This window comes from Camellia sinensis, chromosome 13 (genome assembly GCF_055761805.1).
Source record: "Camellia sinensis isolate YWXY chromosome 13, ASM5576180v1, whole genome shotgun sequence".
Taxonomy (NCBI): Eukaryota; Viridiplantae; Streptophyta; class Magnoliopsida; order Ericales; family Theaceae; genus Camellia; species Camellia sinensis.
The window spans coordinates 47,840,288-47,860,654 of NC_138973.1; the positions used below are offsets into that span (position 1 = coordinate 47,840,288).

General features: G+C 28.7%; 1 protein-coding gene across 2 annotated transcripts; it reads left to right on the forward strand.

The window, feature by feature from the left end:
• The first annotated feature begins 17,058 nt into the window (after positions 1-17,058).
• LOC114319481 (putative BOI-related E3 ubiquitin-protein ligase 2) lies at positions 17,059-19,781 on the forward strand. Of its 2 annotated transcripts, none has more exons than XM_028266504.2 (4): positions 17,059-18,146; positions 18,227-18,354; positions 18,460-18,782; positions 18,885-19,781. In XM_028266504.2, the coding sequence occupies exons 1-4, from the start codon at positions 18,100-18,102 to the stop codon at positions 19,410-19,412; spliced, it is 1,026 nt and encodes a 341-aa protein (XP_028122305.2). In that variant the 5' UTR covers positions 17,059-18,099; the 3' UTR covers positions 19,413-19,781. The 2 variants fall into 2 exon arrangements, with proteins under 2 accessions (XP_028122305.2, XP_082758311.1); XM_082902185.1 differs by having other exon boundaries at positions 17,552-18,146; positions 18,438-18,782.
• The last annotated feature ends 586 nt before the right edge of the window (positions 19,782-20,367 follow it).

A 20,367-nucleotide genomic window follows, 5' to 3' on the forward strand; every position in this document is an offset into this window, starting at 1 on the left:
AATATTTTTGGATGGTGGGTGTACAACCTCTTCATAAAAATAAAAATAAAAATAAAAATAAAAATAAAAATAAATAAAATAAAATAAAATAACTATTTTGTTTAGTTAAATTTTCAAGTGGAGACTAATGGTATTGTTGTTAATAAAATAAAATAACTATTTTGTTAATTTTTTTATTTTCATTCGGCTACCAAAAAATTTAGTAGCCAAAAGTAGGTCTATAACGACTAAAAGGAATTTTGTTGCCGAAACTGAACATTTGGCGACCAAAATTTTGGTCGGCAAAGATTAAAAATTAAATTTTTTATTTTCATTCGGCTACCAAAAAATTTAGTAGCCAAAAGTAGGTCTACAGCGACTAAAAAGAATTTTGTCGCTGAAACTGAACATTTGGCGACCAAAATTTTGGTCGGCAAAGATTAAAAATTAAATTTTTTATTTTCATTCGGCTACCAAAAAATTTAGTAGCCAAAAGTAGGTCTATAGCGACTAAAAGGAATTTTGTCGCCGAAACTTAACATTTGGCGACCAAAATTTTGGTCGGCAAAGATTAAAAATTAAATTTTTTATTTTCATTCCGCTACCAAACAATTTAGTAGCTAAAGGTACCTCTACGGCTGCTAAATTTTCTTTTAGTCGCCAATTGTGATATGTTTAGCTACTAAAAATTTTTTTAGTCGCCAATTGTAATATTTTTAGCTACTAAATTTTTTTTAGTCGCCAATAATCAACATTCCCCTACTAAAAAAAATTAGTAGCTAAAAAGTTGACTTTTGCCGATTAATATTATTTTTGGTAGCAAATTCCGTAACTTTTGGCGACTAAATTGTTTTTGGTAGCCAAAAATAATCGGCAAAAATACATTTTCTTGTAGTGTTAATAAGCTAAAATACATAACATACCAGTAGATTTCAAAGACATCATGCTATTTTCTTCCTCTTCAAAAGGAAAAAAGAAAAAAATAAAGGAAAAAGTCTAGCAATGTTAGCCAATAATGCAAGTTTGGGAAGATCCAAAAAAGTCAAAAAGTCAAAAAGTTACTCAAAAAGTTAAAAAGTTAACACTATTCACCAAAAGTCAACAATTACGGCTGCACAACTCCCAATTCAAATTTTTCCCTACAAATCAATTTTTACAATTTTTTATTACACATTTTTCAATAAAAAGTAAAAAAGTTAACCCAAACATCCATATTTTCAACCTCAATTTTTTAGTCCAAAAAGACAAAAAGTGCACTTTTTTAGTCTTCCCAAACTTGGCCATAGTAATTAAGAGCCTCAATGCTACATATATATGATTTGTTAGTTGGATTCTGGGTCCTATCTTAAAAATAATTTACTTTAGAAGATAACTTAATTTTTTAAACTTATATATATAATATAAAAAAGAAAAAATTAGTGAAACATCCCTCTTTAACTTTGTGTAATATGAGAGGTTCAAAATATATTTTTTTTATTAGCTAAAGTCTCTCAATATTTTCACGGAGAAAATTTTACCCAGAGAAATTTTGCCAAACTTAGAAAAATTTTGACAGACTCAAAAAAATTTTAATCCTGACCCAGAGAAATTTCAAATTTCACAAAATTTCTTTGGTATCAAATTTTAAACTTTTTCTGTGAAAATTGAAATTTCTCTAAGTTGGGGACGAAATTTCTCTGAGTCGAATTTCTCTGCGAAAATGTTAAGGGACCTTAACTACTATAAAAATATTGTATGTCTTTTATCTTATAAAATCTTAATATTAGGGATCTTAAAAAAAATTCCCTATAAAAAAATAAAATTTTATTAAACAAAATAAAATAGGGACAGGAAGCAATTATAAGACGAGGTAATGTTCAATAAATAATAAGAACTTTGTTGGGACATCATGTACAATAATATTATATGAAACCTATCATGAGGCTCATGTGGCTAATTTGTGTGGAACTGTTAGTCTTGGCTTTCAATATTTGCATGTTCTTATCATTCTAGTTTAAAATTGCAAAGCCATGGCATGTTTAATATAATATAATTAGATGGATATTTGCAGTGGAAACTTTACTTGTGCAACAAAACCTAATTATATATGTAACATGTTGGGCATCTACATGGTCAATTCCGTATGTCTGTACCTTTCTTATGCTTTTGATGGATAAAAAGTAATCAATAATTCAACGGACCTAGAATTTTAATGTAAAATTTAATAAAAAAATTATTAACTTGTGATTTAGATTCTTTTTGTTGATTTAATTTTTGTATGTTTGTACATTTCTTATGCTTTTGATGGATAAAAAGAAATCAGTAATTCAATATGCCTAGAATTTTTATGTAGAATTTAACAAAAATATATTAACTTGTTAGATTCATTCTAGTCATGGACTATGCAATAAAAAATATCAACTTGTGATTCAAATTCAATCTTAAACAAATTACCATAAGAAATATATTATGAAAGGGATGGGATGTTGGGCTTGTGAGACCCATCACGGGTCCCATTTTAATAATTTGAACTGTTCAATATGTCGAACTCGTCGAATATCTCATCCCTACAAAAAACATATTGGTCGGATATGGATAGCCCTTTGATCGGAATACAATTTTTTTAAAAATTTATTTTTAAAATCATATTTATCATTGACAAAAATGTGTTTCAATTAAGAGGGTATTAATATCCGATCAATGTGACAAAAATAGGCAAATTATATTATTATTATTATTATGCTTCATTTAAAAATAGTCTATTTTAGTTATTTTTTGATTTTTTATAAAAATATGTAAAAAAAAATATAAAAAGTGATGTGATTAGTGTTTTGTGTTTTTAACTATTTTAAATAAAAAAATTCTCCCCAAAAGTGTTTTATAGACAATACACTACACAATGTTTAGATTCGCAAAAATAATATTATGTAATGCTAAGAATTTGTTTGAAAATTAATTATTTTAATTATTATTTTTTTATTTTTCAAAAAATAAAACTTATAAAAAAAAATTGAGAGTGTGATGTGATATGTTAATTTGACATTTTAAATATTTTAACCCCCAAAAAAAAAATTTACTCCAAAACAAATCCTAAATAATTAACCTAGAAAATTACTAGGTCAGTCAAAACCATTGTTGGGGGAACTAGTACAACAGGTCATGGTAAGAAAAAGCACCCTTAATTAGGAGTAGTGACCCACTTGCCCTAAAAGGGTAGTACTGTACCCCACCCCTAGTATTTGGTCAGGAAGTAGTACCATATAATGTTGAGTACAGAATTTGAGTGACATATACTACTGACCCCATTAAACTAAGGGCTCATTACATAATTTGGTTATGCTGATGTAATTGGTTACAGTGACCCCACTTTGTTGCAATGATACCCTTGTGTAAATTATGGACCACTGATTTCTCCTATTTATTGCCTTTTTGGTTAGCCCAATGGTATATTTATTAGTGATGAAGAGTCAATGTATCCTAAATAATTTATTAAATTTATTATTAAATTTTTTATATAGACGTAGGATTTATATAAATTTATGGAGCAAGGATTCTCTAGAGTGATTTTTTTCTAAAATTTTCTAGAGTGCTACATTGTGTGGTTGAGATTTACTGGCAAGTCATATCAATTTTTCTGACTTGCCAGTAAATCTCAACCACACAATGTAGCATTCTAGGAAACTTTAGGAAAATTTCACTCTAGAGGATCCTTGGTGAAATTTATGTGTGTGAGTTTTATATTATGTACGAGATTTAATAAAAAATTTAATAAATTTTTTGAAATTTTTAACATAACTTTAAATAAAAGAATAATACCATATATATCAATTGATATATCAATTATAAATTAACAGATAATATGACATAATTTTAAAAGTTTTAAATTTTTATAATTTATATAATGAGTGGAGTTATAATATATCAATTAGGGATTGTTTGGGATGACCTAAATAAGTATATTTTTTATCTTTTTATGAAAAAATATACAAAAAAATAAACAGTTGATATGATAAAAAAAAAATAAAAAAATAAATTATTTTAGATATGCCAAACTTCACCTAGTACTTGTGAAGGATTCCTGTCACAGTCTTTCATTTGGAGGGTCCCATCTGTTTTCATTATTTATCTTAATTGAATGTATAGCCTAACTAATGACCAATGCCCAATGCCCAAAGCCAATGCCAATGCCCTCCATTTCACCCAACCCCTTAACATGCATATATTTTGAATATCCTATCGGGAGAGGATTTAGGACTATTTGACAATCCTACAAAATTTTTTTTTCAGTAATATTATTTTTTATTTTTTACATATTTTTTATAAAAAATAAAAAAAATATACTTATTTAAACCATTCCAAACACTCTCATAGTCTCTCTTTCTTATATGTAATTCTTATTTTATTGTAATAAAAAGAAGGAAAATTATATAAAAATTCACTTTTTAAATCTAGTAATGTGTTAAAAAAATGATTGGTTAAATAATAGATAATATTTAATTATTAATCAATTATCTTCTTAACACATTATTAAATATAAAAGGTGAGTTAACTTTTAAACTTAAATAGTAATATTTTAAAAAGAATTATATATATATATATATATGAAGTATTTATCTCTCTCTCTTTGATTGTTTTTTGGGGGGTGGGGGTGGATTTGATTTACATGAACATGCTACGTGTGTACAACACCTGCAACCGCTCGTCCTAACAATATGGGTGTGTTTGTTTTTGAAAGATTAGCGTGTGAGATTAGACTATTAATTTTATCGGATTAATAGTTTATTATTTGTTTGAAAAATTTTATTTTGAATAATTAGTTTTACAAATATGAGACTATCATATCTCATGGGAGGTGTGGCATAGAAATCATGGGATTAGTATCCCATGAGATTATTTTGTGAAATGTCCATTTTACCCTCTATGCTATTACTTAGTAAACAATTAGAAAATAGTAAAATAGTCTTTTGAACATTTATAAATTATTTTTTTAGTGTTGTTAATTTAAAATTATATATTAAATAAAAATTTTTAATTATAAATTATAAATTAAATTTAATTAAAAATAATAAATTAAAAATTATGACCTTATAAATTAATTTTTTTTAGTGTTGTTAAAAAATTAAATTTGCATATTAAATAAAATTATTTTTTTAGTGCTGTTAATTTAAAATTATATATTAAATTAAAAATTTAAATTATAAATTAAATTTAGGAAAATTTACCCATAAGTCCTAGTTTCTGAAAAGTTGAACCATTTAGTCCTAAAAATTTTCTTATGCTCCACTTAGTCCCATTTGCACATCAATCTAATGTTTGAAACATTAATCTGATGTTCGAAATCTAATGTTCGAAACATTAATCTGATGTTCGAAATCTAATGTTCGAAACATTAATCTGATGTTTGAAACATTGTAATGGGACCTTTCAGTCTATAAGAAAACTTTTAGGACTAAACAGTGTATAAGTTATTAATTTGGGATTTATTGGTGCATCCCCCTTAAATTTATTTAAAAATAATAAATTATAAATTATGGCTTTATAAATTAAATTTTTTTAGTGTTGTTGAAAATTTAATTTATATATTAAATAAAATTATTTTTTATTGTCGTTAATTTAATATTATATATTAAATAAAAAATATAAACTATAAATTTAATTTAATTGAAAATAATAAATTAAAAATTATGGCCTTATAAATTAAATTTTTTTAGTGTTGGTAAATTATAAATTATAGATTACAAATTTAAAATTATATATTAAATAAAAATTATAAATTACAAGAGTAAAATAGTCTTTTGAACATTTATCCTTATTCAGTCCGTCTAACCAAATGGGTAAAATAGTCCAATCTCACACTCTAATCCTTCAAAATTATAAATTATAAATTTAATTTAATTGAAAATAATAAATTAAAAATTATGGCCTTATAAATTAAATTTTTTTAGTGTTGTTAAATTATAAATTATAAGGGTAAAATAGTCTTTTGAACATTTATCTTTATCCCGTCTGTCTAACCAAACATTAAATTTACTAAAAATAGTCCAATCTAGGCATCTAATTCCATGACTAAATAAACATAAGATACAAATCCAATCTAACTAAATAGTCCGGGGACAATGTATCTCGGGACTAACAGTCCGATAGATTACAATCCTTCCTTATCCAGTCCGTCCAAATAAACACATGCTATAGGTACAATTACAAATTAATGTATCAGACAAAAAAAAAATTATAAATTAATACTATATTACAAATCTTAAAAAAATAAAAAATAAAAAATGAAAGCGCAAGGCCTCAGCCAGGTAGATGGGTCTACCCTATGGATGACTCCAAAGGTGTGACCACAATGAAAATTTAAGGGGGGTGGGGGGTCTATCTGATTAGTGTTTGCACACAAAGAGAGAGAGAGAGAGAGGGTATTGATTCTTTTGCAGCAAAATACCAAAGACTTCACCCACCTCCCCACACTCTGATGTTGCTTTGCTGTTTACCTTGCCCCATCAATCAAAGTCCCCTTTTCTTTTTACACCGCCCTTCTCTCTCTCTCTCTTTCTCTCTCTCTCTCTCCCGCTACTTGTTGGTTGAATAGAGGGTAAAACTATGCCTTTTTCAACCCCCAAAGTAAACTTTCACTACAAGATCTTTTTTTATATATATAAATGTTTCAAATCAGACTTTTAATACAAAACAATTTTTATTTTATTTTTTTTGGGGATAAAATCAGACTAGTTGATAATTAAAAATTTATTTAAAAATTTTAAATTTTCGTATTTTTAGTTACAAAATTATTAACCAAACTTGTTTTAACCAATTTAAGCCAAACTCATTCAATTTTCCTTATGATATAATTCATTGAATGTATGATTTAATCAGTTTTAAATTTGAAACTTTTTTTTTCATTAACAATTGTAAGTAATAATTATAATCAATAATGTATACAATTCATCCAATTAAAAAACAATCATAAATTAATTTTAAATAATTCACTATATCATTAATTCTTTTTTTGTTTTTGGGGTTTTTTTATGAGCAAATATAATAACAAAAAAACAAGACTTATTTAATTTTTTTAAAAAAATTTCTAAAGATTTCTTTTTCAAATAATTTTCAGAGGCCCAAACAGCCGCCAGAGTAGTGAGCTATGCATTAACAAATATGCCAAAGTACTTTCCCCTTGCATATGCCGTCTTGGGAAAAATGTGTGGTAATTTAAAGTTTTGTGGTTCAAATAGTTTAAATATGTCAAAACGACGTCGTTTTATACTCATTTACACTCAAAACGATATCGCTTTGAGTAATTTGAGCCACAAAATTTTAAATTACCTAACATTGTTGCAGTCTTAAATAATTTACACCTCCTTAACCGCCCCTCCCATCCGGCTGTTATTTTCATCATATAAATCTCACCCTTTATCTCTCTGTCATCACAATTTTGTTTTCTCTTCACATGATTTGTAATGGAGTTTTTACCATGCCCACCATACAAATTTCGAGACATAAATGTGTCTGAGATTGGATTTTTTAATAACTTTTTATTGATTTTTTTTTAATTTTACTATACTTATTATTATTTTAAAAAAAAAAAAAAAAACTTATACTGTTAAATTTTACTAGACAATACAGACCATAAAAGTTTTTAAAAAAAACTCACAAAAAAACATTTAGAGGATAAAAGAATTTGGGACAAAGGACCTCCATCTGTTTTAATTCGTATTTTTTTTATTTTTAATAAATTTTTTAATATTTTGGTCAAAATGTTTTATTTTTTTTAGATATATCTAATCTAGATATACTTACAAAGTAAAATATTTATGTGAACAAAATTCAATAAATACAAAAAAAAAATGAAAATTTACTGAATATTCACTTTTTTTTTTGTATTTTTTATTATTTAGTAAAATTTTAAAGATTGTTTTGTAAATTTTAGACGTATTTAGATTAAGTGGATATGAAAAGTAAAAATATTAATAAATATATTTAAAACAATTAACTACAAATAAAAAAATATTTGAATTAAAACCTCAAAAACTGTTTTTGAAAACTCTAAAACCAAACTTTGGTACTTTTTGTAAAAATCTAGGACTGTTTCAATAAATTATAAAAATATTGTTTGTGTACCATTTTGTGCGTTTATATAATTTTTATTTTTTAGATGAAAATTTTATTTTGGACAAATTACACTTGTAGTATTTGCATTTTGTCCCTTGCGTTATTTTAGTCCCTATACTTTCAATTAGCTCGATTTTTATTCATATTTTAGATTTTGTTTCAATTTAATCAGATTTTCTCATTAAAAACACTAATCACTGTAATCAATTACCAGATAAAATTATAAATTCATAATCAAAATCAAGTCAATCGAAATTATATAGACCAAAACTGTACAACAGTCAAATTATAAGGACTATTGCAATTTAATTTTCCTTTTATTTATTTGCAGCTAACCTTCATGTGTCTTGTAGAATTTATTTTAAGTTTTAAGTCACCAAACACACCTCATCCATCCCTTAATCCAAAATAAATAAATAAATATAACAAAGAAGGCAGGAAAAAAATGGATGGATGTGATTATCCACCTGCTACAATCACACCTACAAAGAAAAAGTAGAGTGATGCTAGTTGTTGTTTTAGGTAATAATTCACAAGTTGTCCATTAATAAATGCAGTCCATCACTAATCCTCCACTAATTATCATATTTGTTAGCTCATGTTGCAACCATGAACAATATATATAGGATAAGATAGTATATAATATATATATATATATATATGTTATCTCATAATAATTGTGATAAGCTTAAAGTAAAGGTTAGTTGCACTATTTCCATCTAAAATTGATGAATTAAATGGAAACAAAATAAATGCCTTCAGGTAAGAAAAAGGTCGAAAGTGAGAGAAAAAAAAATATTTTTTTTTCTACATTTGTTTAATATGAGAGTTGTGAAAGTTAGAAGAAAGTTAAATTTCATGTACAATCCATATTAATATGACAAATTGGATTTTAATGTTTGCAAAAAACACAATTTTTTTTTTTTTTTATCATCATAAAAGTAGGCAAATTTTCTCATTTCTCAATTTTCTCACAAAAATTTCATTTTAACTAAATTCATACAAGAAATTAATTTTTTTTTATCAGTTTCTATTTTTCACTTTTATTTTTCATCATGTTTTTTGCTATAATGAAACAGACCTTAAGACCAAGGGGTTTGCCTAGTGGATGTAACAATCTCTTACCAAGTGTGATGCCCAGTTTTTAGTCTTTATTACTGTAAGTGTAACTTTCCTTCCCATAGTCCCTTCCTAACAATTTTTTTTTTTTTCCTTGAAAAAGGAGAAAAGAAAGGAGGAGAGACCTTTAAGAATTGCCAACATTAATTTGTACCAAAATTTGTTTAGTTGACCCAAATCAAGTTAGTGGGTGTAACACCAATAAATCATGCACTCTGGACTTAAAAAATAAGGGGTAATAAGGGTATTGTCTTTAAGCATTAATACTACATGAAAATAAAAAAAATTGTGAAAGTTTATATAAAAGAGGTATAAAAGTCAAAAATTAAGCCTAGATGCTCTTGTGGATTGTGATTGGGGATGGTTGAGAAGAGATTACTTTGGTCTGATGAAAGGCATAGATTGGTATGGTGCGTGAACTGTTGAGAAGTGGTGGAGGTGAGGAATGAGGATGGTGCCATGCATGTTTTTATGGAACCAAACAAAAAGTCCAGAGAAAATTAATTGTAGAAAAAAAAAAAGAAAAAAAAAAAAAAAAAAGAGGAAAGAGAAAGGAAAGGAAAGGAAAGAAAAACCCTAGAAAATGAAAAGGAGTTTTGGGAGTGTGTGTGTGGGTCAAGGAAATGGATGATGAAGAATGGTTGGATTAGTATTAAAGAAATGTTTTAGGCAAAGTTGGTGTGCTGAAGACCCAAGGAAATGTTTCATGACACATCTTGGAAATGATTATTCATTCTCTCAAGATTTCAATTTCAATCTCATAAAAAAAGGTAAATAAATAAATAAATAAAAATAAGAATTAAAATATTAAAAAAAATAAATTTAAGAAAAATGAACTAAAATTTATCTTATACCCTTCAAAGATCATTTCATTAATTACTTGAAAACTCACCGAATCAATTGGGCAAATCATCAACACCAAAAGGGTAAACGTGTTAGATAATTCGAGTTTTACTGTTGTGCAGTGCAGCCACTCCATCCCCTCCTACAAATAAAACAGAAAAAGAAGCGAAAACAAAAGAAAGAGAGAAAGAAAAAATAAAAATTAGATTATGGGATTACTTGGTCAGATAATCTTCCATATCAAAAATAAAAATAAACAAGTTATAATCACTGAGAATATACACATTTTAGGGATGTTGAGTCTACTATTTTTATTTATTGCATTTGAATTTTGAAAGCTTGTATCCATCGTCTAGATTGCATTATTGAAAAGAATCGCAAGTGTGAATAGTGGTATATCATATGACAAGTCATGTTATGTTTTTGTCAAAATTATTGTACACTTGCACAAAACTTTATCCACTCCACATGCATTTAAGAACAAATCAACTCATTTCAATTACAGATTACGAGTGGCATCCATTTGCACAGTATTCACTATAACAAATGAAAGTTTAGAAAATAAAAATTTAAGAATTAATTTATTTTTTATGGATGAAATATTTTGTTATAAAAAAATATCATTATTGTATTTTTAATGATAAAGTTTGATATTTAATGATAAATTATTATTCTTTTGGAATCAAAATTTTATCTAAAAAAATAAACCTTTTTATACCAAATTATTTTGTCCATTAAAATGTATTTATTAATAAAAATTTTAAAATTTTGTCTCTACAAATCTTTTTTTGACTTTTTCAAACGATCTTTTAGCGACTATCTTTACAATAACAGGAATTGATCTCCAGATTTTGTTTGCAACAAAATTTAGGGGAAAAAAAATCGATCCCAAAACTCTTATTTTTGTAGTGATTTATTCAAATATAGTTAAATTATTTTGATTAAGATTTGGACTTTATATAACTTTAATGGTTACCATTATATATATATATATATATATTTCACTGTGCACCCTTTGCATTAGAACTGAAAACAAATGGAAAATTAATTTAGAATTATCGCTTTATTAAGAACGAGGGAATTGCAAAAAAGTGATATCAACACAAAATAATTGCAATGTCATAAAAACGCAACTAATTAATCCATTCAATTTTGCAACTATAAGTCTTATACTTCTATCTCTTTATAATTATTTTGAGTTTATATTATTTTTTTACAATTGTCCCATTAATGAATTACCACTACTAATCATATAAAACATTAATAACCTTTTGATGAATGGATTTTTTTTTTTTTTTAAAAATGCTATGGATTCCAAGTAAATTACCAAATAAATTATCAAACCTCTTACATAGATGTGGGACCCACACACATGTGACAGATTTGGTAATTTGTTTGATAATTTATTTAGGATCCCTAACATAACTCTTTTTTTAATACCGATTTCATTTATAACCCACCAAATTTCATGACCTTATTAATTTCTATGTCCTAAAACATAAGGACAAGTTTTGAACTTTCCAGGAAACGAAACCAAAAGAAGATTCCAAGCACATCTAAAAAATCACTATTCTTACTAGAAATTAGTATACCTAAAGCTCAATGTACCAAATTAAATCTGTTTAGTTGTAAAACAATTTTTTTTTTTTATTTAGAATAGTAATAAAAAAAATGTTGACTTTATAACTTAATTATCAACTTGATAACATCATTGCTTGCATCAATATTTTGGATTAACCCTTAAACAGTGTAGGTCCTCTGAGGTATCAATGTTTAGTTTGGTGCTTTCAAAGGGACTGTTCAAGGATGATCAAAATAGTAATGAAAATTGTCCTTCCTAAGTATGAATTATATATAGACACGCGCATAAACACACAAGTATAATATATGTGTTATCTGTGTGCTTTGAAAATGATCGAAAAAAATTATAATAGATTAACCTAAGTCATGTTTATAAAAATTATAATAGATTAACCTAAGTGGTTCAGCAACCCCAATTATGTGAGAAACAATGTATTATTGCACTAAGTCATGTTTCACCTTAATCCATGAGTCAATGAATTTGATCCGCGTTTTGAGCTATTTGGATTATTGCGCAAAAGTTTCGTACAAAAATGAGTTATTTTAATAATCCAAACACATGGAGTCTTCCAAAATCTTGAAAGATCCATCTGGTTCTGGTCAGTTTATTTTTATTTATTCTAACTTTTTCTTTGTGGGTAATACAAACCATTTCTTGAACTATAATTAAAGATACAGTTTAGTTTATAATTTAAATAATGCAGAAGAATAGTATAAATGCAAAATCAAGTAAAAGGACGAGTTGCTTCTCTTTTTAACGAGTAATTTTTGTATGTGGATAAGGTATATATTATGTGATACTTTTTATTATTGTGATTGGTTTTGACAGTAGGATTCAATATATGTATGTTGGGTGTTTGAAAAACTATAAAAGATATATACATTTATGATTGGTGAAAGATAATGTCACATAGTACCTTATTGACATACAAAAATATCTCTTTTTAACCATCTATGCAAAAACATTATAATAAAAGCAATGCACAAAGAAAACAATCCATAGAAAGAGAGAAAAGGAAAGGCTGTCTTGGGACTTTGAGGGAGAAGAAAACAATGAGTTGTGAATTGGGTGGGAGTAGTGTGTATATGCACATATGTACTAGAAGGTTGTGCATGGTTGTAATTGTTATGTAAAAAAATAAAAATAAAAAATTGAATAAATCAAAATTTGAATAAAAAAGTTGGGCAATTACAAAGGGGTAATTCGAAAATAAAAATATAATTAAAAAATGTGAGAATTCTTCACCAAATAGGCTGTACACTTTAAACCTTGTAAGAAAAGACAAAATAAGCTAAAATAGTTAATAAGACAAAATATAACATTAAACCCATAGTCATTTCATTTTTTCCCTCATAAATATCACATCCAATTATAAAAAAATCCAATTATCTTTCCAAACACAAAAATTTTAATCTACTAAAATAGCCAAAAACTAAAATAACCTATTAAAATAGCAACTTCCCATATACTCAAATACTATACTCTAACCATCCATGCCATAAACAGTTTAATAGTTGATAACAATTACCAGAAAAAGTGAACAGCTATTTGATCAGACTGGTAGTTTAGGCATGTTAAAAAAATGTTACATATCTTCGTCCAAACTAGCAGAGGTATATATTAGTAATTAGGTGTATGCTGTTTTTTGCTGTGTTTTTTTTCCACTCTTCTTCTCTTGTTCTCTTTTGGTTGGTTCCTCACCAACTGGCGTTTGGAACTTCGTTTTAGCTCAAAGCTTTTCTTTATTGATGTACTGTTCCATACTTTGTATGTTGTCATCAATAAAGATTTTTTTGCCGATCAAAAAAAAAAAAATCTAATTATTTTAAAAAATAATAATAATTTTTTTCAAAATTTAAAAAGTGTGAATTATATTTATTCTAATCGTAACCTACACTGTATCAAATTTATATTTGCAACATACATTTAATTTTTAAGAATTTAATTATCTAAAAAAATTAATTAATTAATTTTTTTTTTTTCTTTCTTGGAGTAGTCGTATATTGCCGTGGAGGGTTGTATTACCATGAATGAAGGAGAAAGGGAGATGATTAATAGGAGGAAGATGAGCCGACCCTTGTGGGTCCTAAACAAAGACAAATTGTGTGATATGCCATTCCCAAGCTAGCGCGCTCTCTCTCCTCTTTTTTGGTGGCTTCTCTCTTTTCTTTTATCACCTCCATCAATTAAAGTGGAAGTTAATAGCCTTCTTGGTTTTGGGGATGATTACCAATACCAACTCAAACTTTTCTTGTAGGATTCAACTCCATCCTCTCTTAATTTTTGCTTCACCTACACATAGATATTGAAGTCTGCAACTTTAATAGTAGATGGGAATTTCTTTTTATGATAAAATTCATCACATTTTTTTTATACAATTAAATACCCTTTTTAATTAATGAAGGAAAAACCCTTCCCCCTTGGTCCCCTCTTTATCTCTGTCTGTTCACATTTATATTTTAAGAAAAATGAATTTCGCTATTTTTAAGCCAATTGTTAGACTAGCAAGGCATAATTCAATGGTTTTTCACCTCCTACGTAATATTATAATCCAATTTGTGCATTTTGTTAATTCATTTCTAAAGATCATCCATCAAAAATTTATATTGATTTGACAATGATAATTTTATGATTTTATCGTATTTTTTTTTCAAAAAAATAGATAATCTAGTTTTAAAATTATATTAATAGTCCTTTTTGTAAGACAATTAAATTATTTGACTGTGATTTTAAAATTTTTAGTAGGTTGTATACACATAAATTTATAAAATGAACGAACTGAATTGTCAAAATAAGACTCGATTAGTCTACAAATTTGCCATGTCAATCCACATAACGAGTAGGAGGGGGGAAAAAAGAAGGTAAAATTGATATTGTAACCCCCATATTTCAATGGCATCAGTTTGTATTAAAAAAAAAATCAAAAGAATTTTTAAACAAAATACAAAAAAGCATTTTAGGGCCTCTACCTAGCGTCACTATGATGTAAACAATATTTCAATATGTAATTTTATTGAGCTCAAGTCCATTTCATGAACAGCTTTTTTGGGTATAAGTTATTTTTGTTGAATTGAGACTTTTTTTTTCTCTTCTTTTTTCAATGTATGATCAAAGTACCTTAGCAATTTTTAATCAATCTGAAAATTTCATATGCACATAAAAAGTTCAACTGATTGATGGTTTGACTTCTTCATCGCAGACGTGGAAGTTAAGAATTTCGACCCACATTTCTTTGTTATTGTCATTATTTTTTATTTGTGATTTTAAATTTTTTTTTAAATTTATAATAGTTAACTACATATATGATTGAAAGACACAATTTGAATAAGGGCATGGCAAGGCATGCGTTTGAAGGAGATTGAAAGGTTGCTAAATAGAGACATTGGTTGAAACAAAACCAAACATGATTGTCAACTAAGGAATGGAGAGATGGCTTAATTTACGGACGTAACACCGTGGCCAATTTCTGTAGTGTAACATTAGAGATATTAAATTTTTTATCAAATAAATGATCAAATATCTTACATGGATGTGAGATCTACATTTTAAGTTGGGTAATATTAGGGATATTAAATTTTCTACCAAATGAATAATCAAATGTTTCACATGAGTGTGGATCCATACTTTAGATTAGATAATGTTAGAGATATTAAATTTTCTACTAAATATCTTACATGGGTGTAAACTTCACAAGTATTTTTTTGCAACCATGACTAAGTTTTTTGTTAAAAAATTAATATTTTCTACGTAATAAATTCATTACGCGCACACACAAAGTAATAAATGTTCATTTTAAGTAGTCAAACTACCAAAAACAAGTGATGGTTCAAACATAAATGCATGAAATTCCTAGTCTCAAGTTTCGGAAAGTTATACAAATTATTAGATATTTTTGTAATATTACGTGACATAAGTAGTATTTTCAATCAATAAATTTGTTTTTTAACTATTTAATAAAGATATGTTCTAGAATTACTGAATAATTACCCAATTTCAAAGTTTAATTATGGCATGTATGTTGATATTTCTAACTAATGATGCTGCAAAGAAGAGATGAATAAGCTTATCTTGTTTGCCATCCAACGGCAAGGCAATTGACAAGTCAAATAGTAAATTGTTCAAATTTAACCTAATAATTTAAAGATTTTCAAAATATCTTCAAACTTGACTTATTTAATTTCAGAACAAATTCCAAATGAGTTTAATCCACATGAACTCTAGTAACTTGATTTTTAATAGTATATATTTAATGCACTTTAAAATATATTTAAACTTAACTTGTTTACATTATGTGTCAATTTTAAATAAGCTTTTAAATGAGTAGTTTGATTCATTTTATAGCCTTACCCAATTGATCAATATAGGTCAAGTTGACTCCGTCCATCCATGATTGGTGTTTGATTGGTCTAAAAATACCATATCAACATATAATTTAATTTAGTTCAAAAAAAAAATACTAAATTAATGTTTCAAAACCATTAATTACTTGGAAAAACTCTCATTGCCACCCAACAAATAATGATGGTTCATGGCAGGGCAATTTAGTCCACTACAAATATTTGTTTTGGTACATCCACTAGAAATATTTGGTGCAACTAAAAACGGTTCAAATTTTTGAAAACTAATCAATGACTTTCTTTGATCTTCCATAAATTAAGGGGTAATATAGGGCTAATTTAGTAATTTGACATATAGTCTTTGGAAGAAGTTTTGATCAAACACTTACTTTGTGAGATGGGAATAAGGAGAACCCAACCAACAACCCATGCAATTAGGTCGGATGGTATTCTGATCTTTTCTTTCTTTTCTAAGTAAGGAATGAGAACTAGAAGGGTTTGCATATTATTAGTTGTTAAAAGAGATTGAATCTTCAACACCAAGTAACTAATATTCAACACTTTCCCCAAAATTATTAGAGATAAAAGGTAAACCATATTTTAAACAGTAAATTTAATAACCTAAAATTTCCAAAACAAATTTAGGAAAAAGAAGTGAATTGGGGATTGGACAGTCCACACTCCAGGGCCAACCAAAATATATATATATATATATATTAATCTACAACATGATTTAATTATATTTACTTTAAAAAAATAAATAAATGATGTGTTTTTAAATTTATATTTATCTTTCAGATTTTTTAATACAAATATAATAAAATCATGTGATTATAGTTATTGGATTAATATAACTTTTTTTATACAAATAACCCACAATAGAATTAAAAATTAATTAATCAAATCATTAAAATAAAGACCAAGATAGGCTAAAAAAAATATAAAATAACGTAAATCTCGCCTCAATGACAAGTCATACTATATGATGTCTACCTTCACCATTATTTTTTTCTTTTTGGTGGTGGTGGTGGTGGATTCTAAAGTTAATTACAAGTAGCTAAGCATGTGAAAGAAAATGCTTAAATACCTCTAAAGCATAACTATTGCTTCACAACTCTCAAGTGGATACACAACCTCAAACAAGATACACCGTCTTTAGAAATGCAAGTAGGGATAAACTTGTCGTTGTCCCATAATAAGTGCTCCATATTTTCCAACATGGTGGAGTGCCCAATTCAAGATAAGTATAAATTTATGAAAAATAAGATTTAGAAAGAAAAAAAAAACAATTCTTTTTTCTTTTTATCTCCCAAGAATTATAAAATCAAATTTAGAGAGAGAGAGAGAGAGAGAGAGAGAGTAGAGTGAGACGCATGGGCCATGTACAAACAATCCGAGGGCAGCGGTAGCGGCAGAGTCCATCTCTGCACGCCCAACAACAACATCACCCACCTTCTTCATTGCTTCTTCTCTCTCTCTCTCTCTCTCTATATATATATATATATATATATTTTTTATATAATTTTTTTTAATTTTTGAATTTTTTTTAAAAAAATAATAATAAATGAAATGAATAAATAAAATGAAATTATAAATTAGGTGTAGTATGAGGAGGAGGGGGAGGGGGTGAAGAAAACAAAGGAGAGACTCCACCTCAAAAGAAAAGCCAAGCCTCACGCGAAGAAGAAGGGGAAGTTAAAAGCAGCGAAAGAAAGAACCCATAATAAGAGGCCGTCTCTCTCTCTCTCTCTCTCTCTCGGACTGATTCGATTCAATCGCGTCTCTCTTTCTCTCTCTTCCTCTCTCAGCATATACATACATATACATCGATATAGCATAGCAACAAAGGATTAACAAAGCAGGAGGACAAGAAACGGTGGTGGTGGTGATGACCTCTTAATTCCTTTCAATTCTCTCTCTCTCGTCTTTCTCTCTCTACAAGTCTCATTGAAGAGTTCGCCTCGGTTTGGGGTTGGGGTGGTTTCCTCTCTTTCATACTGTTTATGTGTTTGCGTTAATTAGTCCTCCTCATACGCGTCTCACCACATTGCTCTCTCTCTCTCTCCCTCTCTCCCTCTCTCTATACATACCCATCCACTTGTGTCTCTTCTTTCTCTGTATCTTCTCCATATCAAATAACAATCGATAACAATGGCCGTTCAAGCTCAATACCCATCAAATGTTCTTCTCCTAAACAGGTTTGTATTCTTCTATTCACCTTCTTCTCCATATATATGTAATTGGGTTTTGGTTTGATGATTGAGTTGCTTTTATGCAGAAGTGTACAAGAGGTAAAGAACCCACTTGGAAACGACTATTCATTGCAGCCACAACCAGGCGTTGTTGTTGGTGGAGGAGGAGGAGGATTTCTTGATCAATCATCCCACATGTTTTTCAACAATGGAGGTCAGCTAATTCTCTCTGTTTCACCAATATCTTCTTGTAATCAATTGAAATCTTCATTTGATGATCACCGTTTTGATTTATAGAGCGCATTGTTTTTCTTCACAGTGGGGACTAATCCACGTAAGAGAGGAAGAGAACTCACAGCAACAACATCCCCAATCAATAATAATCATTTCTCTATCCAACAATCTCATCCCTCTCAGCTCATAGACCTCTCTCAACTTCACACCCCGCAACCTAATGTGGTCTCCACAGGTCTCCGTTTATCATTCGGCGAACAACAACAATTACGACATCATCATCAACAACAACAACAACAACAAGCTCTCTCTTCTCAATCTTCTGCTCTGTTTTCGGTCTTATCTGAAGATTTGGCAGCCCAAATCACGCAACAGAGAGATGAAATTGAACAATTCATTCAAGCCCAGGTACTAATTTCGCTTTTCCCTTAATGGGTTCTCTCAATTTTCACACAAAAAAAAAAAAAAAAAAGCTCTCTTCTCAATCTTTATATTTCCATGGGTGTTCAGGGAGAGCAACTGCGGCGCACATTAGCAGAGAAGAGACAGAGACACTACCGTACCCTGTTGGGGGCGGCGGAGGAATCGGTGGCCCGGAGGCTGAGGGAGAAGGAAGCCGAAGTCGAGAAGGCGGCGCGCCGGAACGCCGAGCTGGAGGTCCGAGCGGCTCAGCTGAGAGCGGAAGCACAGGCGTGGCAGGCGAAAGCCAGGGCTCAGGAAGCCACGGCGGCGTCGCTTCAGGCTCAGCTTCAGCAAGCCATAATGGGCGGCGGTGCGCAGCCGCAGCAGCAGGATAGAGGGGAGGAGTTGGGGTGTTCCGGCGGCGAGGCGGAGGACGCCGAGTCGGCTTACATTGACCCGGACCGAGTCGAGGCGGCGAGTGGACCGAGTTGCAAGGCGTGTCGGGAACGAGTTGCTTCGGTGGTTGTGTTGCCGTGTCGGCACTTTTGTCTGTGTAGAGAATGTGGTGCCATGGCTCAAGCTTGTCCTGTCTGTCTCTCTTTCAAAGAGTCCACTGTTGAGGTCTTCCTTTCTTGATGTGGGCCCCTATCTCAGGCCCAGCCCATCCCAATCCTGGTCCAATCTTTGGCCCAATAGCATGAGAGCCTGGACCATCTTGCAGAGAGGGCAATGAAGTTTGACAGCAAAGCTAAAAAAGTAAAAAGTAAAAATTAAAATAATATTGAATATAATAATAATTATATATTCTCGTCTCTTTTATTTTAATTTTTTTTTCCATTCCAATACTTGAATTTTTGTGTTTTTATTTATTTATTTCTTTTTTTGGGGGGACAGTGAGTATCTTAGGGATAATGTACATGGCCAACAAGGGTAGTTTTGCTTATAATTCTTTTTTGTTTTTCAAAATTTAATTCATATATAAATTATTCTTTTATTTGATGATTACTTTTTTGGGTTTGGATGGCAATGCTATGTGTGTTTAGTATGCCAGTCGTTTGTTTATATATAGTATTTTATTTTCCAAAGTGATTAGCCAGCACAACAATACACCTATTATTGTCATGTGTGTGTTTTTAAATGGAATAAAATGTAATTTTCTAAATTGAAACCAAAAAGATTCACGCATAGAATAGATGAGGGAGTTTGAAAACGTGTTTTCAAATGTTGTCTTGTTATGTGGCATTGCTTAAATAATTCATGGCATTAGTAAATCAATTTTTTTTTTATCAAAATAATAAAAGTAAAAATAAACTTAGTAAATCTAAAACCATATGGTACACAAGGTATTCATTTTGAGTTTGGTTTTTATCAACTTTTTATAGCATGGACAAAGGCAAAATCTCATTGAAGATTTTTGAAGTTTTGATTTAATGATATAGGTGCCATGGTTTTATATTTTTTTTGGTTTTTTTTTTTTTTTTGAAAAATATCGTAACAAGTAATTATTGTGTGGTACATGTCGAGTCAAAAATCAATTAAAGAATTTTATTAGACTCATATTTCTTATCTACAAACAAACCTTCAATACTGA

Excerpts from the sequence above, each read along its gene's own strand:
- LOC114319481 (XM_028266504.2), top strand. The coding sequence starts at position 18,100 with ATGGCCGTTCAAGCTCAATACCCATCAAATGTTCTTCTCCTAAACAG. Across the intron at positions 18,147-18,226 it reads AATGTTCTTCTCCTAAACAG|AAGTGTACAAGAGGTAAAGA; the intron begins GTTTGTATTCTT and ends GCTTTTATGCAG. Across the intron at positions 18,355-18,459 it reads CATGTTTTTCAACAATGGAG|TGGGGACTAATCCACGTAAG; the intron begins GTCAGCTAATTC and ends TTTTCTTCACAG.